General features: G+C 48.8%; 1 protein-coding gene across 2 annotated transcripts in view; it reads right to left on the bottom strand.

The window, feature by feature from the left end:
• Nucleotides 1–23,146, bottom strand: part of Syt12 (synaptotagmin 12) — a 35,521-nt gene that overhangs the window by 5,156 nt on the left and 7,219 nt on the right. Inside the window, exons 2-7 of one of the 2 annotated variants that reach the window (XM_075973039.1) lie at nucleotides 19,956–20,012; nucleotides 10,913–11,106; nucleotides 6,792–7,184; nucleotides 4,016–4,231; nucleotides 2,530–2,650; nucleotides 474–607 (exon numbers count right to left, since the gene is read on the bottom strand). In XM_075973039.1, the coding sequence (XP_075829154.1) occupies nucleotides 474–607; nucleotides 2,530–2,650; nucleotides 4,016–4,231; nucleotides 6,792–7,184; nucleotides 10,913–11,106; nucleotides 19,956–19,989 (1,092 nt within the window). In that variant the 5' untranslated portion in view covers nucleotides 19,990–20,012. Of the gene's footprint in view, nucleotides 1–473; nucleotides 608–2,529; nucleotides 2,651–4,015; nucleotides 4,232–6,791; nucleotides 7,185–10,912; nucleotides 11,107–19,788; nucleotides 20,013–23,146 lie in introns of both variants that reach the window. The other variant, XM_075973040.1, reaches the window with a different exon arrangement.

The following is a 23,146-nucleotide window of genomic DNA, read 5'->3' on the forward strand; positions in this document are numbered from 1 at the left end:
CTATATTCTCTGTGGTTCATCCTACCAGCCCCAGCCCGTAGTCTGTGATAGACCAGAGCACATAGTTGTCTGGAAACTCTAAGATGAGAAGATCCTAGTGGGGTCTTTGCAGTAGGACCTCTGAGGGCTTAGGTTCACACCCCTAGGCCCTGGGGTCACCTTGAGCTCATCTTCAGGCCAGTGTGGTTTCTCAGAGCTCAGCTGAGCTGTCACCTCCTGCAGAAAGTCCCCCCTGAGTACTAACACTGGGGAAGCTTCCAAGGGGGTTTACTAAGTCTAGGGACTTCCCTACCCGTCCTTCGTAGGCATAAAGAAAGCAGTGTCTGGGTCCCCAACCCTCACCACCGGCTGGCACGTAGTGGTGGGTTCAATTAGTGATAGACTAGAAGGAGGTTGGCTTGAGGTCCCTCCCATGAGGCAACACGAAAGGGATGCAGTGGCCCAGAGTCCTGTGAGGCTCCGGCGCACCTCACCTGGAGCACAATGGCTGGTACCGAAAAGATCATGGCTTCGTTGAACACTGGGTTGGGGTCATCCCTCTTCACTGCCGTCTTCTTCTTGCTCATCTTCCTCCCATCCTGCAGCAGGTATACTTTGACGAAGGGGTCTACAAGCAGGTGTGTGGGTGAGGGTCAGTAACACGCTTGCTTGCTTATGTGCCATGGCCCTGTCTACTCTGGCTCCACCCACTTGGCTATAGCCATTATCTCCAGAGGTATTTATTTATTTATATTAAGACATGGAGCTGGGCAGGATGGTGGAGGCGCACGCCTTTAATCCCAGCACTTGGGAGGCAGAGGTAGGTGGATCTCTGAGTTCAAGATCAACCTGGTCTACAGAGTGAGTTCCAGCACAGTCAGAAATACACAGAGAAACTTGTCTCGAAACACAAAAATAAAAACAAAATAAAACAACAACAACAAACAAATAGGATCTCATTATGTGTTCCAGGCTGGTTCTAAACTCCTGAGCTTAGGGATCCTCCTACCTCAGAGTCCTGAGCTGCGGAGATGAAAACTGCCAACTACACAGTGCCTGGCTTGAAAAATCACACTTTGTTGTTTACTTGTTTATTTTGGGGTTTTTCAAGATATGGTTTCATGCCAGCACCACCCAGCTAATTTATATGATTTACTTTTATTTTGACTTATGTATTTAAATTACATACACAGAAAGTGTCTCTGTATGGGTGCGCACATGTGCGTGCAGTGCCTGCAGAGCCTAGAAAAGGGTGGCAGAGAGCTGGCGTAACAGGCAGCTGTAAATTGCCCAGTGTGGATGCTGGGAACTAAATTCCAGTCCTCTCCAAGAGCAGCAAGTGCTCTTAACCTTGGAGCAATTTCTCCAGCTGTTTGTTTATTTTTGTCTTGCTAGGTAACACAGGTTGGCCTTGAATCTGTAATCCTAGTAGTCACCCCATTGCATACACCTGCTTTGCTATTGGGCATTGATTGATTGACAGATATTGAAAGACAAAAATCTTTTAGGCTGGTTCTGAATTCTTGGGCTTAAAGGCTCTTCCTGCCTCAGTCTCCTGAGTAGATGGGCCTATAAGTGCATACCACTGTACATAGCTTGATGTTATTTTAAGGATGACCTTGAGTTTCTGATTCTCCTGCCTACACCTCCTGAGTGTAAAGATTATATATTTTTTTTCCTGCGACAGGGTTTCACTGTGTCGTGTAGCCCTGACTGTCCTGGAACTCACTTTGTAGACCAGGCTGGCCTTGAACTTGCAGAGATCTGCCTACCTCAGCCTCCCCGAGTGCCGGGATTAAAGGCATACCACTACAACCAGGCCCATGCTGTGTTTTTGCAGTGTGATTACTGAACCCAAGGCTTCATGCGTGCTAGACGAGCACTCCATCAACTGACCTATACCCCAGATCCCCAGACCCTCGATATTATTTAAAATCCACTTCCCAGTTGAGAAACCCAAGGCTCTCATGGCCAATCAAGAGAGGGCAACCAACTGCAAATTTCTCTCCCACATACTCCCTGGAAGTAGGCAGATCAGATGCTTCTCTCCCTGTTAGTGCCTGAGTGCAGACCGCAGATCTGAGTGACTGAATGCCAACAGAGCGGGGCCTAACAGTGTGCAGCTCTGAGATACCAAGTCTTCCTACTGCCTGGGGCCCTCAGCAGACAAGTCCCAGTAAGTCCTCGCAGACCCAGAGTGTGAGAGCCCACAGGACACCCGCCCCAACGGTTGGGGCACGGCTCCTCCCCATTTAAAGTCCGGGTTTCTGCCCTGTCTCTGAGCTCAAGTTCTGACAGATGGAGGCTGACTCCCCATTTCTTGTCTGGCCACAGCACAGGTGTTGGCTCCTGCCCTCAGATTCAGTCACTTTCCCTCTACACTCCACACCTTGGGCTGCTTGTCACCCTCCGGGGTTCGCATGTTTCCCCAGCATGCCTGGCTCCTAGCTTAGTTGAAACCACAGGGGCTCTGGCCTTGTGCCCAGTGCATGCTTATAGCACACAGCTGCCCCTGATCCATGTGGAGGAGCCGAGGACATAGGCCCCCACCTGCTGTGGTCTTGTCGTTGGTCCAGATAAGATTCTTGGCTTTCACCACAACCACAGTCAGACGCTCGGCTGTGGGCAGGTAACTGAGGGACAGCAGGATCTCTCCCACAGCATCAGCAGCCTGTGAAAACAGGTATGGTTCAGGAGTCTTCTGCCCTCCAGGGTCAAGGGGTCCAGGGAAAGGTGGATACTTCCTTCTCCATCAGAAAGCCACTGCTTTGGGACTAACTCTTAACCAGGTACCAGGCTGGCAGGATTGAGAAAAGGACAACCAACCCACCCCCTGCCACACCAGGGAGGATGCACAGATCCCCCCTTGCTCCGGGTGTGGACCATGCCTTGGAAGGAGGTCCAGAGGTTGCCTGTCAAGTGCATCACTCAGATGTAGTTTTGTTCCTCATTCTGGGCCAAGGAAAACATTCTCTGACTAGTGTAAAGGGATCCAAGTTGACAGCATTTGCTTAAGCAACAGCGTTCCCTGAAATTGTTGCCATGATAAAAGTAAGCTTCAGCTTGGCCCCTGTCTGAGATAACCCTCTTTCGGGTCAGACCCGTGCATCCCTAACAGTAGCTTATAGGATAGAACTTCTGATGATGTGGTCAGTACAGAGATGATGGGCTGAAGAGATGACTCAGCAGCTCAGAGCACTGGGTTCCTTCCCAGAAGGCCCAGGTCAGTCTCCAGCACCCATCATGTAGCTCACAACCCTATGTAACTTCAGTTCCTGGGGGTTGGGCATCCTCCTCTGACCTCTGTGAGCATGGTACGTGTGCATGACACACAAATATATATCCAGGTAAACCAGGAGAAACACTCATAAGAATAAATAAATAAAACATAAAATAAAAATAAATATATACTGGCCGGGCTGTGGTGGCGCACACCTTTAATTCCAGCACTCTGGACAGAGGCAGAGGCAGGAGGATCTCTGTGAGTTCGAGGCCAGCCTGGTCTACAAGAGCTAGTTCCAGGACAGGAACCAAAAACTACGGAGAAACCCTGTCTTGAAAAATCCAAAAATAAATAAATAAATCAATAAATACTAAAAAATAAAAAAGAAGAAAGAACTGAGAAGCAGGTCAGAGAGATGGCTCGGTGGGTAAAAGGACTTGCCACTAACCCAAATGACCTGAGTTCAATTATTCACAGCCCACATGGTGAGGGAGAGACCCAACTTGGAGAAGACAAGGGGTCTTCTGACTTCCACATGCCTTCTCTGTGTGTGTATGCATGCCCATACACTCATACACACAGAAAACACAATAAATACAATGTTAAAAAAAAATCAAAGCAGATTTGTTGTAAAAATCAAAGTTGTAAACATCTAGAGGGCGTATTTGCCACCACTTGCAGCGTGCGGTTCCCTAGAGTGTGGCTCTCCTAATGCTGTCAGGGTCCAGGTCAAGGACAGGAGAGTGGCATCCCGCCTAGGAAGTCTGTGGGTGTTCTCGCCTCAGGTGAACAGGGAGCCAAAGCGGGTGATACCTTATTCTGGTCCTGTAAGTACAGCCAGCCGCTGAAGGGCTGCAGCGGGAGGTCCAGCACAGACAGCTTCAGCTCCACCACTCCAGTGCTCACGTTCCGCTCGTCCTCATCGATGCCGAACACAGAGAATCGGAGGCTCTTCTCCTCCAAGGCTGCGGGATCCAGGGGGACAGAGAACTTCTCATCGAAGAAGATGGAGTAGGTATTCCTCTGGATCTACAGAGAGAAGGGGCCGTGGAGGGGCTTTCTGCGACCCAGTCTAGATTCTGGGCCTCCTTTTGTGGTTCAGCCTTCAAAATCTGTTTCCTTAATTTTGTTCTGTTTTGAGACCGGTACCCACATAGCTCAGGATGGACTCCTGAGCTTCCTGCCATTAATTCCAAAATGCTAGAATTACAAATATGATCCTCCATACTGTACTTCCCCTCCTTTTCTTGTCAGAGACAGGATCTCACTATGTAGCCCTGGCTGTCCAGAACTCACCATGTAGACCAAGCTAGCCTCAAACTCACAGTGATCTCCCCCTTCTTCATCAGGGTCTTGCTATGCAGTTCTGGCTGCTCTGGAACTTGCTGTATTGCCCAGACTAGCCTTGAATTTACTTCCTGCCTTTGCCTTTGGCGCACTCAGATTACAGTGCCAGATTACAGACCTGGTAGACCTGAAGGGTTTTGGTTGTTGGTAGTGTTTGATTGGCTTTTGGTTGTTTTGAGATAAATGGCCTCAAACTCATTATGTAGCCGAGGACAACCTTGAATCCCTGATCTTTCTGCCTCTGTCTCCCAAATGTTGAGATTACCATGAAGGTTTAAAAGCCCCAATGTCTCCTTCTTGGTTATGGTTAACCCATTGGCCTGACATTAGAAGCTTCCATAACTGAATCCCAGTAATCTTCATCCTCACAAGATGCTGTGGCTACGCTGGTCTCTATCTCTCCTGTCTGCCCAACTTAGCACAGCCATGGGACAGGCATGCAGGGGGAGCTGGATAACTGTAAACAGCCCACCGGCACCACAGCCTCCTGTAAAGCCTGGCGAAGACTTTCTGATTGTCATAAGACAGACGGATGAGTGGACAGATCGACAGATGGTGAAGGGACTAGGCAGGGCTGGGCATGTTTCGCTCCTCAGCTCACTTCTGCTTTCGGATGCCATTGGCCTCCTCCCAGGAAGCTGTGGGCAGTCCTCAGGGAGGTGCAGTGAGGCTCTGCTTGCCCTTCTGTGGGGGGGTGTCTGAGTCACTGCGCGGTGGTATTTAGAGAGCAGCTCTCATCCCTGGCACCTTCTCTGATGCTGAGGGGGTTGTTCGACCTGGAGGCACCCCCCCCCCCAGTGAGACTGCTAGGCTGTGATGTCACCAAGCCTCTTTTCCTAGGAACAAACCCTACTAGCCTCTAGTTACTTTGATCTCACCTCTGTCTGCCCGGCTCTGGAGGGTTCTTCCTGCAGCCACTTTACCCCACTACACAAACCTGGAGCCATGTTGCCACACAGTCCTCTGCCTTAGACTCTTCCAAGCTTCTGTCCCCCAGTGTCCCTCCTCAAGGAACACGTCCTAAGTCAACCAAAGTCTTTCATGTGTCCCAGGCCAAAAGCAACATAATGTGTATCAGCTCAATAGCAGCTCCTCACGGTCCTGAGAACTGCCCCTGACGCCTACAAGGACTGAGTTAAGCTCTCTGCGTGATACTTATTTGACAGGCGGGGAACTGAACAGTCACACCTCAAGGTCACACCTCAAGGTCACACCGCCAAGCAGGGGTGGAACTTGGGTTTTAACCCAATTCCTAACCGCCCACTGGCGCTATACTGCCAGTAGAAAATTAGACTCTCAGCAGCACATGAATAGAGGGCTGGTGGTTAGTTCTAGAGTCTTCTAGAGTTATGGGGTACTCTGGGGGTGGGGTGAAACATCCACCACTGAGAGCCAGCCACTCAGTGTCCAGTGTGAATCATACAGATGAGGCTCCAAGAACACAGGTGACCCTTGGTCTTGCAGAGTCCGTCTCAGAGGGCTCAGGATCTGGACTCCTCTTAGCCTGCTGCTGGGCAATGGGTGTAGCTGTCAAGGTGCAGCACCTTGGAGGTGTCCTGTATCCTCCCTGTTGGATCTAACCTCTTGGTTGCTGACGGTCAGAGGTTGTGTCAGCAAGTTCCCTTGGTCTCTGGATTCCAGCAGGGTGAGCCACGGGGGTCACCAGAAGAAAACAGAGATCAGAGAGGGTTCGAATGTTTACCTTCCAAATCATATCTTCAGTTTCCCTGGGGGCCGACTATACACTCTCACGAGAGAATACAGCTCCTACGAAGGTGACCCTTTCATTTGGGACCCAGAATTCACTTTCCTCTCATTTTTTTTTCAGTCCCTGGGGTGGGCCTCCCTTCTCATTCACAAACTCATGGAACCATGCCACCACTGAGGCCACCTCTCCCCGACCCATTCCAAAGCAAATAGCAAATGAGCCTGCCATTGAACTCTCTCCCAGATCAGCCAAATGAGTGGGCCATCTTTCTTCTTGCCAAGACTCCATGCTGACAGATGTGGAGATGGACAGTTAGTTACTCACTGCCCTTGCATGATAGGAAGATTGAAACCTGTACACAGCGGTAACACAAAGCTGGTTCTATCCCTGGCCATTCTCCTCTAGTCACATTCTGATCTGCTCTCCAGCGCCCCCTGTCATCCTGTCTGGTACTGCAGCTCTGTCCACCAGATGTCAGCTTCCCTGACGGGTTTCAGGGAACCCAGGGCACCTCACTGGCCCAGCCCCACTTACCCTGGAGATGCCAACGATCTGTTCATCTGGCAGCAGACTGACGCGCATGAAGCAGGACTCGAAGGTGGCCTCCTCGCGCTCCAGGAGGTCCTTGCCTTGCAGCACTGCCACGTGGAGGGTGTGGGAGGCTGCGTCGTAGTCCATGCTCACCTCCACCTGGCCCAGTGTGAAATCCTGCCCAAAGGTGTTGCTCACAGAGGAAATGGAGTTCAGAGAGTCAGCCGATTGTGACTTGCGGAGAGTACCATAGGGGGCCAGGTCCAGTTCCCGACCCATCAGCTCCAGGGGTCCCAGTTCACTGATACTCTCAAAGGTGTCCTCGATACTGAGGCTGCCTTTGCGGCTGGATGGTCCCCGAGTGTTGGTCCGTTGGGCATTCCATTGAGGGACTCTCTGTGGGTGAACAAAAGGGACAGGGAAGCATTACATGGGTCACGGGCACCATCTCTAGGGGACAGCAGAGATGTCCTTTGCCTGTTTGTTCAAGAAACTCTAGTCCCTCCTTTCACAACACAAGCCCAGGGGACTATTACTTTGTTTCTTTTTCTCTCAACACAGGAACTTGCTACATATCTCTGGCTGGCCTGGAACTCAACACAGGAACTTGCTACATATCCCTGGCTGGCCTGGAACTCCTGGCCCGCCTGCATTAACCCCTGAGTGCTGGAGTACTAACCACATCTAGACTTTTCTCTCTTTAACCAGAATGGAAGAAAGCATTTTCTTAAATACTTTTTTTGTTGTTGTTGGTTTTGGTTTTTGGTTTTTTGAAACAGGGTTTCTGTGTAGCTTTGGAGCCTTTCCTGGAGCCAGCTCTTGTAGATCAGGTTGGCCTTAAACTCACAGAGATCCTCCTGCTTCTGCCCCCCAAGTGCTGGGATTAAAGGTGTGTGCCACCACCACCTAGCTTTAAATTACTTATTTGTTGTGACAAAATTTCATACATAAATATGTCAGCTGCAATGGCATTTATAAAAAGGAAAAGCTGGACCCCAGTGGTGGTGGTGCACGCCTTTAACTCCAGCACTCGGGAGGCAGAGGCAGAGGCAGGCGGATCTCTGTGAGGCCAGTCTGGTCTATGAAGCTAGTTCCAGGACAGTCAGGGCTGTTACACAGAGAAACCCTGTCTCGAAAACCAAAAGAAAAAAAAAAGGAAAAGGAAAAGCTGGGCTGGAGAGATGACTCAGAGTGGCTCAGAGGTTAGAGCTCTGGCTGAGTTCAATTCCAGCAACCACATGGTGGCTCCCAACCATCTACAATGAGATCTGGTGCTCTCTTCTGGCCTGTAGGCAGAACACTGTATACATAATAAATAATGAAGAAGAAGAAGAGGAGGAGGAGGAAGAGGAGGAGGAGGAGGAAAAGGAGGAGGAGGAGGAGGAGGAGGAGGAGGAGGAGGAGGAGGAGGAGGAGGAGGAGGAGGAGGAGAAGCTGCTGGATGTGGAGGAGCACATTTTCCCCAAAATGTGGGAGGTAGAAACAGAAGGGTAAGGAGTTCAAGGTCAGGTTCCTGAAAGCCAGTCTCAAGACCATCAAACAATATTAACTAAATGTTCAAACGAAAAGGACTAGGTTAAGGATCATGGATTACATCACTCCACAGTTGGTTGAATAGCCTCAAAGGAAGATCACAAAAACCTAAGCCAAGCCGGGCGATGGTGGCGCACGCCTTTAATCCCAGCACTTGGGAGGCAGAGGCAGGCGGATCTCTGTGAGTTCGAGACCAGCCTGGTCTACAGAGCTAGTTCCAGGACAGGCTCCAAAGCCACAGAGAAACCCTGCCTTGAAAAATCAAAAAAAAAAAACAACCCTAAGCCAAGGGCCAGAAAGAAGACTTGGCAGGTACAGGCGACGGACACCAAGCCTGAGCTGGATCATGATGGGAAGAGAGAACCTGTCTCCTACAAACTGTCCTCTGACCTCCACACGCGCACCTATGAGGCCTGAGACAGGGTTTCTCTATGATGAAACAGCCCTGGCTGTCCTGGAACTCACTCTGTGGACCAGGATGGCCTCGAACTCACAAAGATCTGCCTACCTCTGTCTCCTGAGTGCTGGGGTTAAAGGTGTATACCGCCACTACCTATGACTCTGTCTCTTGAATACGAAGAATAACAGGCGATGCCACCACACCCAGCCTCAACTGCTTTCTTTCCTTTTGTTTTTGGGACAGGGTCTAAGTACCCCTGGCTAGCCTGGAACTCACTCATAAAGACCTGCCTGCCTTTACTTCAGAGGTCTGGATTTAAAGGTGTGCTCTACCATGAGCAGCCCCCAAATAGCTTTAGTAAGACCCTAACTCTGAGGACAGTCCTTTTGTCAGTTTTCAACATGTGCTGCCAAAATGCTTCTTGGAAAAGTTGTCCCAGTTTGCACTCCCGTAGCAGGGACCCACCAATGAGTGAACATCTGATCTGATAACAGAGTCATGCTGTGCTCTCTGGAACTCTATGTGATGCCTGAAACACCCTCTGCCAAGTATGGAATGATCTCAGCTTCAGCAGTATGTATGAGAACCTTAAAGTAAGTCTTAGGGCGGGAGACACCACTTGGTGACTGAGAGCACTAACTGCTCTCCAGGAAGACGCAAAGGTTCAACCCCCCTCGGACACACGGACACATGGAGGCTCATGACCACTTGTACCTCCAGGGGACCTGATGCCCTCTTTGGTCTCCTCAGGCACCAAACACGCATGTGGTGCACAAATATACATGCAGACAAAACCCTCATTTTTTGTTTGTTTGTTTGTTTGTTTCAAGACAGGGTTTCTCTGTGTTGCCCTGGCTGTCCTGGACCTAGATCTGTAGATCGGGCTGGTCTTGAACTCAGAGATTCACTTGCCTCTGCCTCCTCAGTGCTGGGATTAAAGGTGTGTACCACTACCACCTGGGGGGGTGAGTAGGAAGGGGAATTAAAAAAATCTTACAACACCAGGCGGTGGTGGCACAGGCCTTTAATCCCAGCACTTGGGAGGCAGAGGCAGGCAGATCTCTGTGAGTTCGAGGCCAGCCTGGTCTACAAGAGCTAGTTCCAGACAGGCTCTAAAGCTACAGAGAAACCCTGTCTCAACACCCTCCCCCCAAAATCTTACAACAGACAAACAACAAAAAAAAATAAAGAAAAGTATAGCATCCCAAATAATGATCAAGTTTTACACATTACAGAGAGGCACAGGCAAAAAGATCACTACAAATTCAAGACTAGCTTGGTCTACATAGTGAGTTCCAGGAAGACACAGTAAGACAGTGTCTAAAAACAAATCCCAAATAATAAATAAGCAAGTAAATAGTTGTGTAGTAGCATTGTAAAAATGTTTTTCTATTATTTGTATTTTCCTCTATTTTTTTACATGATATTCTTAGAATTTTTGTTACATTTTATTTATTCTCTCTCTGTCTCTGTTTCTCTCTCCCTCTGTGTATGCATGTGTGTGTGTGTGTGTGCACGTGTGTGTGTGATGGTGTGATGATGTGTGTGAACCTCAGTTTGTGGGAAGAGTCTGTTCTCTCCTGCCATGGCCTCAGTTATCAGGTGTAGGAACAGGTGCGCATGCCAGTGTACCCTCTGAACCACCTCCCTGACCCACAGGAAAATCTTCTGAGACAAGGTCTTACTGTGCAGCCTAGACATCATGGCTGCCTTTGACTCATGATCTTCCTGCTTGAGCTACCGAAGGTCTAGGATTACAGGTGTGCACTGTCACGTCCAGTCCCACATGACACAGGTGTGTCACTGCTCATACAACACAGGTGTAAACTGTCACAGCTAGTCTCAGATGATGAGGGGTTGTTTTTAAGATTTTTGTTTGTTTGTTTTTTTGTTTGTTTTTTTGAGACAAGTTTTTGGCTGTCCTGGAAATCATTCTGTAGACCAGGCTGACCTTGAATTTACAGAGATCCTCCTGCCTCTGCCTCCAGAGTGCTGGGACTAAAGATGTGCACCACCATACCCGGCTTCGGCTGTGATTGTTTTTTAAAACTGTGATCAATCCCTTACTCGACATCAAACATTTATTCAACAAACCCAGGGTTAGGAGTTGTTGATCTGCAGGGGTGTAAGAGAGGTCTGACCCTCAGAATGGATGGTGGGACGTGGATTTACGCAGGAGTGGAAGCCTCACCTTCAGCTTAGCCTCCACGTAGGCCTCTCCATACTTCTGCTGCAGATACCTGTAGTCATAATTAGGGAACGGAGAGGGGCTGGGGAAGCTCCCCGATGTCCAGAGCTTCCACAGACTCACAGCTGCGATTCCAAGCAGTGCCAGGGCCCCGGCAGCGTAGACACCCACCTCCCAGCCAGGGGGGCTCTTGATGACTGCAAGGCAAGGACAGCGTCTCATTAGTGGGGTACAGTGATCGCCAAGGGTGCTTACACACTTACATGCTTTGTGTGCTTGGCTTTTTTATTATGTGAGCATGCATGTGTGCATACATACGCCAGAATGGGTGAGCATGCACATCTGTGTGAATGCACAGGAAGGCCAAAGGTCATCCTAAGTGATGTTCTTCAGAAGCTGTCCACCTTTTTTGGACACAAGTTCTGCTAGCTGGCCAGCAAGCCCCAAGGTTCGGAATTACAAACACATGTCATCCCGACTTCACGTAGAGGATAGGGACCAAACTCAGGTCCTCAGACTTGCATGGTGACCATTTCATTGACTGAGACACCTCCTCCCAAGGCCCTGTTTTCTGGTTTATTTGTTTGTTAAGATGGGGGTTCATTTCCGGGACAGGCACCAAAGCTACAGAGAAACCCTGTCTTAAAAAAAAACAAAGAGAGAGAGAGAGAGAGAGAGAGAGAGAGAGAGAGAGAGAGAGAGAGAGAGAGACAGGGGTTCATGCTGCCCAGGCGGGCCTCAAACTTGCTATGCAGCTGAGATGACTTTAGCTCCAATCCTCCTTCCACCTTCTCAGGGCATCACCCTACCTAGTGATACTATGTACTACACAATGTCTATTGAGAAGAAGAAAGCCAGATGGCTCATTGACCCCTGAGCACCATATGGTGGAAGAGCACAACCAACTCCCATAAATTGTCCTGTGTCCTCCACACGAGCGCCATGGCATGCCTACACACACATATAAGCCGCAATTAAATGAGTAAATACATACATATGTAGTAAATACAAATTTAAAAAAGAAAATCAAAATTTTTATTTAAAAAATTTATACTGTTGTAAGACTTGGTATGAGAGCCTACAAATTTAGTGCTAAACACTCTGATTGTTTTCTTGCTTTCTTTTTTGAGGCAGTCTTGCTATGTAGCCCAGGCTGGTCTCATATTCTAGGCAATTCGTTATTTCCTTTTGTTTAAATTTATTTATTTTTAAGTGCACTAGCTTGCATGTCCGTGCGGAGCTACTGGATCCTCTGGAATTGGAGTTACAGACAGTTATGAGCTGCCATATGGGTACTGGAAATTGAACCTGGGTCCTCTAGAAAGGCAGCCAGTGTCTTAACCACTGAGCCATCTCTTCAGCCCCACAATTGTCTAGTTCAGCCTTCCAAGTGTTGGGATTATATATGTTCGCCACCACATCCAGTTTAAACACACTCTTGAGATCTCTGCTTCTGCTTCCTCTTCCACAAAACCATATGTTTCCACTGGGAGCCACTTGGCCAGAGCAGAAGAAAACCCTCACATGGTGGTTAGATATCCCTCGGGCTTCAGAAAACCAGAATTGCTCTTGCTTTCGTGGGTTCCCTGGCCTCAAAGTCCTCAGAGGGCCTCTTGCTTCAAAGAATTAAAATGGCCTTTCCCTCCTGGGGAAAAGGATGAAGATTCTGAGGAGAAAAAGAAGTGACTACCTGTGCTTTAAGCCCCACTTAGAACAACCCAACGCCCGTCAGTGGATGAATGGTTAAGCCAAATAGTGACACACTCATGTACGGGACACGGCGCAGTCACTCCAAGAATGTTACCTGGAAATAACAAGGTCAATGCTAAGAGAACAGAAAGCAGATGAACCTTGAGAACATCCTGGTGGCTGTGAGAAGCTGGTCACAGAGACCACACGTTGTATAATTCTGTTACAGTCAGCCTCTGTCTGTGGGTTCCATCCCCCCTCCTCGTAGCTGGTCACAGAGACCACACGTTGTATAATTCTGTTACAATCAGCCTGTCTGTGGGTTCCATCCCCCCTCCTCGTAGCTGGTCACAGAGACCACACGTTGTATAATTCTGTTACAATCAGCCTGTCTGTGGGTTCCATCCCCCCTCCTCGCAGCTGGTCACAGGGACCACACGTTGTATAATTCTGTTACAATCAGCCTGTCTGTGGGTTCCATCCCCCCTCCTCGCAGCTGGTCACAGGGACCACATGTTGTATAATTCTGTTACAGTCAGCCTGTCTGTGGGTTCCATCCCCCCTCCTCGTACCTGGTCACAGAGACCACACGTTGTATAATTCTGTTACAGTCAGCCTGTCTGTGGGTTCCATCCCCCCTCCTCGTAGCTGGTCACAGGGACCACATGTTGTATAATTCTGTTACAATCAGCCTGTCTGTGGGTTCCATCCCCCCTCCTCGCAGCTGGTCACAGGGACCACACGTTGTATAATTCTGTTACAGTCAGCCTGTCTGTGGGTTCCATCCCCCCTCCTCGCAGCTGGTCACAGGGACCACATGTTGTATAATTCTGTTACAGTCAGCCTGTCTGTGGGTTCCATCCCCCCTCCTCGTAGCTGGTCACAGGGACCACATGTTGTATAATTCTGTTACAGTCAGCCTGTCTGTGGGTTCCATCCCCCCTCCTCGTAGCTGGTCACAGGGACCACACGTTGTATAATTCTGTTACAGTCAGCCTGTCTGTGGGTTCCATCCCCCCTCCTCGTAGCTGGTCACAGGGACCACATGTTGTATAATTCTGTTACAATCAGCCTGTCTGTGGGTTCCATCCCCCCTCCTCGTAGCTGGTCACAGGGACCACATGTTGTATAATTCTGTTACAGTCAGCCTGTCTGTGGGTTCCATCCCCCCTCCTCGTAGCTGGTCACAGGGACCACACGTTGTATAATTCTGTTACAATCAGCCTGTCTGTGGGTTCCATCCCCCCTCCTCGTAGCCTCTGCTCATCCTGAATAACGGATTGTGCAATCAGGCTGTAACCGTCCTGACTTCAGACTTCTGTTTCCTTTATCTTTATTCCCTTAAGAGAGTGGGGCAATGAATATTTACTAGGACTGACATTATATTAAGTATTAGGAGCCACCTAGAGATGGCTGAAGGCACACGGGAGGATGCCTAGAAACTGTGCAAACACTACATCATTAACGTGGTCATCTGTGGACTTCAGTATTTAGTGGGGGTCCAGGAATGAAGCCCCTGAAGGTTCTGAGGGACAACTACATAAGAACTGTTCAAGCTGCACGCACGCGGTGGTGGCGCACGCCTTTAATCCCAGCACTCGGGAGGCAGAGGCAGGCGGATCTCTGTGAGTTCAAGGCCACCTTAGTCTACAAGAGCTGGTTCCAGGACAGAATCCAAAGCTACAGAGAAACCCTGTCTAGAAAAATAAAAAAAACAAAAAACAAACAAAAAAGAACTGTTCAAGAGGCTGGAGAGAAGGCTCGAACATAAACTGCCTGTTGTACAAGCATGAAGGCCTGAGTTCAGATCTCCAGCGCTCTGACATAAAAGCCAGGTGCAGTGGCTCATGTTGTAACCCTAGTGCTGTAGACAGAGAGAGACAGGTGGCTCTCCGGAGCTTGTTGAGCGGACAGTCTAGCCAACTGGCAAGGCTGAGGAGAGACTCTGTCTCAAAACTAAGGTAGAGAGCAAGGATGGAGGAAGACACTCACCAACTCATACACTTCACACACACACATACACTAACTCATACACTTCACACACACACACACACACTCACCAACTCATACACTTCACACACACACATACACTAACTCATACACTTCACACATACACTAACTCATACACTTCACACACACATACACTAACTCATACACTTCACACACACATACACTAACTCATACACTTCACACACACACACACACACTCACCAACTCATACACTTCACACACACACATACACTAACTCATACACTTCACACATACACTAACTCATACACTTCACACACACATACACTAACTCATACACTTCACACACACACATACACTAACTCATACACTTCACACATACACTAACTCATACACTTCACACACACACACATACACTAACTCATACACTTCACACACACACACACACACACACTCACCAACTCATACACTTCACACATACACTAACTCATACACTTCACACATACACTAACTCATACACTTCACACACACATACACTAACTCATACCCTTCACACACACACATACACTCACCAACTCATATACTTCACACACACACATATACTAACTCATACACTTCACACATACACTCACTAACTCATACACTTCACACACACACATAAAAATAATAAAAAAGCTACCAGGGTAAGAGACGGCTCAGCGGTTGGGAGCACTGACTGCCCTTCCAGAGGACCTAGGTTCAATTCCCAGCACCCACATGACAGCTCACAACTGTCTGTGGACCCGACATCCTCACACAGACATACATGGAGGCAAAACATCAATGCACAAAAAATAAAAATAAATTTAAAAAATAATAAAAACTGTTTAGATATAGTAAATGGGGGTAGTTAAGGGGACAGAGTTTCTTTTTGGGATGATGAAAATATTCTAAAAGTCCACTGGATGTTCATTATCCTAAAAGCTACTGCTGTGCATGTTTTAAAGTGGCGAAGTCCATAGTTGATGCTTTTGTTTTCTGAGACAAATTCCCATGCATCCCTCCCAGCTTGGCCTAGAGCTTGTCACACAGCTGGAATTGAACTTCTGTTCACCCTGTGTCCACTTCCCAAATGCTAGGATTAGAAGCCTTTCCCGCTATGCCCAGTTAACTGGACAGTAGTTGAATTTATTTTGTTTTGAGATAGGGTCTCACTATGCAGCTCAGGCTGACTTCAAATTTGTGATCCTCCTGCCTCAGCCTCCTGTGTGTTGTGATTGCAGGTATGAGCTCCAATCCCTAGCTTATACAAGTGGATTTTACTTCTTAGTAAATCTCTAACCTCAAATCAACACACCAGTTCCACTTAAGCAAGAGGTGGCCACAGGCTGTGCTTGGTCTCAAGAGAAACCAAAGGCTCTGTTCCTCTGCTGACCAGGGCATGGCTGTCACCACTGGAATCTCTGTTCCCACACGTAGCAATTTAATCCCTCAACCATTTCCCTGTGAATCCTCACCTTGTACAGTGCATGGGCCACGACAGGACCACACGTGCTCAAGGATGTGGTCTCACCCTGCTCAGGAACCTGTCTCTGATGTCCTAAGGAAGCCACCAAGATGTTTCATGTGGCAAGCGACAGTGGAGCCAGATAGGACTCTAAGCCATTTCTAGTACTATTGCGTACTCAACTCAAATGGGGAAGCTGAGGCTTGGGGAACTTAAAGAACTTTCCCAAGGCCACAGAACTGAAAATGAGTAGAGCTAGGCTGTGACTCCAGCACCTGACTCCAGGGTAAGAATCAGAGCCACACCTGGCTCAGCTCCCTCGGAGTGGCAAGGTGGAGATCTGTGGAGGGATCAGCTCCCTCGGAGTGGCAAGGTGGAGATCTGTGGAGGGATGGAGGGTCTTTCTGAGTGGAAACCGAGATCTAATGAATACATTAAAATAAAGAAACAGGAAATAACAGAAGCAGGGTGGAGTCTGATCGCTGAATGTTGGATGTACATACATGCCAGCACCTTGGAATAGGGGAACCAGCACTGAGTGGGCAGGCAAACAGATACATCAAACAGGATGCTGGAAACTCTGCTGGGAGTGCAGGAAGGCTGAGATACGTGGAGGAGCAGGAAGTATGGCAGCGCTGGCCAGGTGGCTCAGCAGTTAAGGGTATTGGCTGCTCTCCCAGAGGTCCCCGGTTTGAATCTCAGCACTCAGATGGTAGCTCACAACTGGCTATAACTCTAGTTCCAAGTACCCTCTTCTGGCCCTTGTGAGCACCATGTTTATACAAGTAGTACAGACATCCATGCAGGCACAACAGTCATATACACAAGGTAAAATAAAATAAGAAGAATGGCAGGCTGTGCAACAGGGGTTAGGAGTTGTGGGCCAGCAGAAAGGAGGTGTTGACAAAGGACCTGAGCCCAGTGGAAGGGAGAGAACAAGGCACCATGAGCCAGAGGGGCTCCTTGTCTCTGCTCCCCAAAGCCCAAGAAACCAAAGGACAGGGCTGGACCTTTAGCCAGACATTCCTCCAGCAATGAGCACCCTCTGGGCTCAGGTACCTTGGCTCCAAGATACATCCCCATGTCACCAGCCTCTCTGGGCATCAGTGTCCTCCCTGGGGGACTGGAGGTGACAAACGTCCCTCGTTCAGTGGTTCCACCCAGAGGATGTATTACTTGAAGGGGAAAAATCCCAACATATGTTATGTCTCATGTGAGTCACTGCTTATTTATAACAGAGGAGCTCTGAGAGCATCCTGAAGGTCCCACGGAGGGAGCTGCCGGGGGTTGGCTGTTCTGTCACTGGCAGGAATATCATTGGCTTTTGAGAATGACAACTTAGGTCATTAGGATGGAGGTGATAGGAACATTGCCAGCACTAAGAAAAAGAAGTAAAATGATTCCTCAACATGATAGATTTTAATGTAAAACGATCACACAACATAGGGACAAGAGCTTGCAGGCTGGTGTTTCAGTCAGATGTGGTATCAGGTGCGAGGAATCCCAGCACTTGGGAAATGGAGACACAGGATCAGGAGTTCAAGTCATCTTCCGTTTATTCTAGACTTTTCCTGTGATATAACAGGAGCCAATTGAAATCACAACCAAAGCATCTAGAGGGTCCCAGGCCCAGACATGACAAGATTCTGGAACGTCCTCGGAGTCTGCAAACTGGGGGTGGGATGGGAAAGTAACTGGCCCGCTGGGCCACATCAGGCCAGGCAGGAGGGGGTCTATCTAGAATTCCAGAAGAAAGTAGAATTCCAGAAGAAATGTCCACAGTCCCAAGCATATCCAGGGGCACAGCAGAGTCAAGCACCCTTGCATGAGAGGCTCTAGGGGACTAAATTTTCAGTGCTGGTTGGTAGAACTGGGGAGAGCTAGGGTTAGCAAAGCTAGGGTCAGGGAAAGAAAAACTCAGGCAGGTGGCGGGGAATGGTAATGAATACCCATTAAATCGACAGATTCTATGGAATACCAGGAGGGACAGTGGGTACGTCAGTGGAAGTGAAGCATACACTAAGACTGAGAGGGACTCTTAACAGTTTTTTTTGGGGGGGGTGAAGAGTTACTTTATAGATCTGGCTGTGCTGGAACTCATTATGTACACAAAGCTTGCCTAGAACACACATTGGCCCACCTGCCTCCGTCTCTGGAGTATGTGGATTAAAGGCATGCACCATTACACACAGCCTAAACTTTAATCCCAGCACTCAGGAGGCAGAGGCAGGTGGATCTCTGTGAGTTCGAGGCCAGCCTGGTGTACAGAGTGAGTTACAGGACAGCCAGGGCTGTTATACAAAGAAACCCTGTCTCAAAAACAACAACAACAACAACAAAACCCAAAACAAAAGACATACACCTGGTAATAGCTTTCTTACTGTGTGCTAACCCTTCTTGCCAGGATTAGCTTAAGCTCTTCCCATTGGCCCCTTGAGTCCTGAGATCCATGCTGTTCCATTTCAGATGAGGAAGCCGAGGACAGAGGAGAATCCTATGATTGTCTGGCTCTGGATCTGCACTCTGTAGGTTTCCACCTGAGACACAGGTCTCAGCCAGGCAGAGTGGGTAAGACAGTCAGATCCACGCTGGGAGAGCCGAGACACTGTCAAAGGCCACACCGTGTTCTCTGTGTGAAGACCAGTGGGACGGCAGATGAAAACTGAGGCTCTCTGGTTGGGGCCTAAGAAAGGCTGTTGCTGCCCCGGGCCAGTGGGGCCTGCACTGGTGTGACAGGGAGTGCTGGACTAGGAGGTTAGGAAATCTGGGGTCACATCCTGACCTGTTACTGTCCCTTTGCTCACTAAGGCTCACTCCTATTGTTGTCAATAGGGAGGCAGACATCTGGAAGAAAGACGGCAGCCGTGTATCAGCCATGACAGCACCCACCACTTGTGAGCAGGACTGTGGGAGTGTGATGGAGTATCTAGGTCATCTCCCAGAACTGAAGAAGGGCAAGGGTGAGTCCCAGACTCTCGTCGTCCTTGACCTGAGTAAGTGCAACATCGTCTAACATGGACACATTCCAGGAGGGCCCCAGACGAGTGGATTCTCTGTCACAGGCTTATCCCCAGGGATTGGTACAACAAAGGTCTCACAGGGAACCCCCGTCTCAGACAAAGGGAATCTTTTTAACAGACATGTGTCTAGGTGTGGTGGCACATGTATGTAATCCCAAGATTTAGTGAGTAGAAACAGGCGGATCATGAGTTCAAGTTCATCCTTGGCTACACAGAGAATTCAGGGGTCCAGGACTGGGGAGAGAGCTCAGTGCTCAAAGCACTTGTGCAAGGGTGAGGCTGAGAGTTTGGAGCCCCAGAGTCCATAGAAATGCTGGAGTGGTGGGCGTGACAAACGCTTGTCATTCCAGCCTTGGAAATCAGAGCTGGGGATTCTCCGGAGCAAGCTGGCTACTGAGACTAGCCAAATAAGCAAGTTCTGGATTTCACCGAAAGACTGCCTGCCTCAAGGAATAAGGTGGAATACTACTGACGGATGATTCTGGGCATCAGTGGTGCCAGTGGTGGCTAACACATGCACACACATGTGCACAGACATACCTCCTATGTATGCCCACACATATTCATACATGCACACACACACACACACATACACAAAATGCAAAACAATTGTTTTTGAAGCCATCTTGGGCTACATGAGATCATGTCTAAGAAACAAACAAAACACCAATAACAAAAAACACACAAATCAAACCAAAGAAATGGAAAGAACCCACTGTAGTGAAAAGACGAGGAGACCACAAATGGGTCTCAGGATGCTGTCCCCAGGGCTGTGTGGCCTAAGGAAGAAGGCTGCCCTTCTCATCCCACTGACACTTCCCATCCCAGGCTTGGTGCAGTTCCTGAGGCTGTGGTCCTCGGAGGTCTTGTCTGGGGGACTCACCACTCAGATGATATTCTGTCACATCCACGGCCATGCTGTTCCCTGAGGTGACAGGGACTGAAAGGGAAAAGAGTCAGCCGTGAGCAGGGTTCAGAGCTTCGCATCCTAACTCAGTGCGCCTGTCGCCTGTCGCTTGAGCTGCTCAAGAGAACTCGGCCCAAACGATTGCTACTCTGTTTCCCCATCCCGTGTCCCTCCTCCTCTTCCTTTTCTTTTTTCTTTTTGGTTTTTCAAAACAGTGTTTCTCTGTAGCTTTGGAGCCTGTCCTGAAACTAGCTCTTGTAGACCAGGCAGGCCTCAAACTCACAGGGATCTGCCTGCCTCTGCCTCCCGAGTGCTGGGATTAAAGGTGTGCGCCACCGCCACCCAACTTCTCCTCTTCTTCTTAAGATTTATTTATTATTGATCCAGAGGTAGTGGTTTATGATTTTAATCCCAGCACTCTGGAGGCAGAGGAAGGAGAATTTCTGTGTGTTCAAGACCAACTTGTTTCACAAAGAAAGTTCCAGGCCAGCCAGTGAGTCATTCTCTATCTAAAAAAAAAATAACTAATTTTATGTGGCTGGGTGTTTTTCCTGCATGTATGTCTGTGCACCATGTACAGGAATCAGACGAGGGCATCAGGTCCTCTGGAACTAGAGTCACAGAGAGTTGCTAGCTGTCATGTGGGTGCTGCAGGAACAAACCAAAGTCTTAACCTATGAGCCATCTCTCCAGGCTCCCCATCTCCTCCCACCTCCCTTTTTGTTTTTTTTTTTTGAGACAGACAGCCGCCCTAGCTGTCCTGGAACAGGCTGGCCTGCAACTCACAGAAATCCACCTGCCTCTGCCTCCCAAGTATTGGTGTTAAAGATGTGCACCACCATGTCTGGCCTCTCCTTCCACTCCTTTTCACCTCTCTCTCCTCCACCTCTCCCTTCTCCTTCTTCTTGAGACACGGTCTCACTGTATACCCCAGGCTAGCACGGACTCTCCATCTTCTTGCTGTGGCTGCCTAAGTGTGGGGATTACAATCACTACCACATGAGCAGGCTGCTCCTGTTCACGACATTTTCAGAAGCAGTGTAATCCCAGGACATAGGAGGTAGGAAAATTATTATGTTGAGGACAGTCTGGGCTACATAATGGAACCCTGTCTTAAGCAAAACGGTATTTTAACCTTTTGGGGGAAAGGGCTGAAACAGGTTCTCATGTAATTCAAGATGGCCTTGAATTTGCTATGTAGCCAAGACTGGCTTTGAACTCCAGCTCTTCCTGTGTTTACCTCTCAAATGCTGGGCTTACATATGTGCTCCATTACGTCTGGATGTGTGTACATGTGAAATCAGGACAGAACAGCCCTGGGATCTGCCTGTCCTCTGTCTTGGTGTCTGTCTTCCCCCATCCCCGTGTTCCACCTCTCCCTTGACAGTTACAAGCACACTGCTACATCTGCTGTTTTTGATTTTTGTTTTTTAAGACAGGGTTTCTCTGTGTAGCCCTGGCTGGCCTCAAATCTACAGAGATCTGCCTGCTTCTGCCTCCTGAGTGCTGGGATTAAAAGTGTGTGCGACCATCACCCAGCTACATCCTGCTTTTTCTGTGAGTGCTAGGGATCTGCGACCTGGTCTTCCTGATTGCACAGCAGACATTTTGCAACCCCCCCACCGGGCTCTCCCAGTCTCCCAATGTCTCCTATCTCCCAGTCCCCCAGCATCTCCTATATCCCAGCCTCCCAATGTCTCCTTTTAAACATTCTAAAACTCACTAGGAGTTGTCAGATAAAGCATAGGATGCCCTTGGGCATAAAAATTTCAGATTCACTTTTAGTATAAGGCCCAAATACACATGGGACATATTTATGTTAAAAAATGGTCCATGATTCAGTGTGCTGGGTGATGGTGGCGCAAGCCTTTAATCCCAGCACTTGGGGGACAGAGGCAGGCGGATCTCTGTGAGTTCGAGGCCAGCCTGGTCTACAGAGTGAGTTCCAGGATGGGCTCCAAAGCTACACAGAGAAACCCTGTCTCAGAAAACCAAAAAGAAAAGAAAAGGAAAAAAAAGATCCAATGTTTACCTGAAACGCCAGTGTTAGTGGGTGTTAGCCTTTGCCAGCTCTCAGCCCTGCCTCATCGCCACCCTAAAGCAACAGCTGGGACTCGAGGCTGCTCATTAGGGCAGGCCGCCTAGACCTCAACTCAGGTTCCACATAGCTTCGAAAAATGTCAAAAATATTGAATTCCCTCAGTATTCTGCTCTCAATCTCTCCCTGAGTAGGACGCTTTCTTCTCTGCCCACTCTTGTCTCCTGGGTTCCATGAGCCACTGAGGTCTGTATTATTGTAGATTAAGACCTGGGAGCTCATACAAGCCATTACCTGGACTCAGAGGACTGCTTATTATTTTATTATTGTTGTTGCTAAGGAGTTAATCTGGCTTGGGGATGTATTCTGAGTGGGTGGAGAGAGGAGGCTCTGGCATAGGAGACTAGAATGAGCTGTACTCATTTCCCTTCTTTTTCCCCCCAACGTAATATTTTTATTGATTATTTGGAAGTTTCATATAATGCGTCCTGGTCACATTCAGTTCCCAGTCTTTCGAGACCCACTCCTCTCCTTGCGACCCCCCCCCCGCCAGTAGAAGAAAAGAAAGAAATACATATATACCAAGTCCAATTTTGTGTTGCCCATTCACTCACTAGAGCATGGTCAAACTCACAGTGGCCAGCCCCTCAGAGAAAACTGAGTCCTTCCCCACCCCTGCCAGAAGCCATCAGCAGTTTAGAGCTACACTTCAGATCTCCCATCACAACTGTTTGTTTTTATTTTAGTTTAGTTTCGAGACAGGGCTTCTCTGTAGCTTTGGAGCCTGTCCTGGAACTAGCTCTTGTAAACCAGGCTGGTCTCAAACTCACAAAGATCCGCCTGCCTCTGCCTCCCGAGTGCTGCCTAGGATTAAAGGCGTGCGCCACCACTGCCTGTATCCCCATCACAGTTTTTAAGAGTTCTCTTCAGTGGCTTCCTGACTAAACTTTTTTTTTTGGGAGGTGGCGGGGGGGGGGACTGTCCTTATTTCACTCAAGGGTAAAGAAGGCTAAGTTACTTTGCCTCACTGCGGATTTCCTTGCAGTTCATAAGCACTGGACACCCCTGACATCCCCCACCTCCCTACCCTCCCCACACCCCCTCCTTCCTACCCCTTCACCTCCCCACC

Source organism: Microtus pennsylvanicus, chromosome 5, assembly GCF_037038515.1.
Source record: "Microtus pennsylvanicus isolate mMicPen1 chromosome 5, mMicPen1.hap1, whole genome shotgun sequence".
Lineage (NCBI taxonomy): Eukaryota > Metazoa > Chordata > Mammalia > Rodentia > Cricetidae > Microtus > Microtus pennsylvanicus.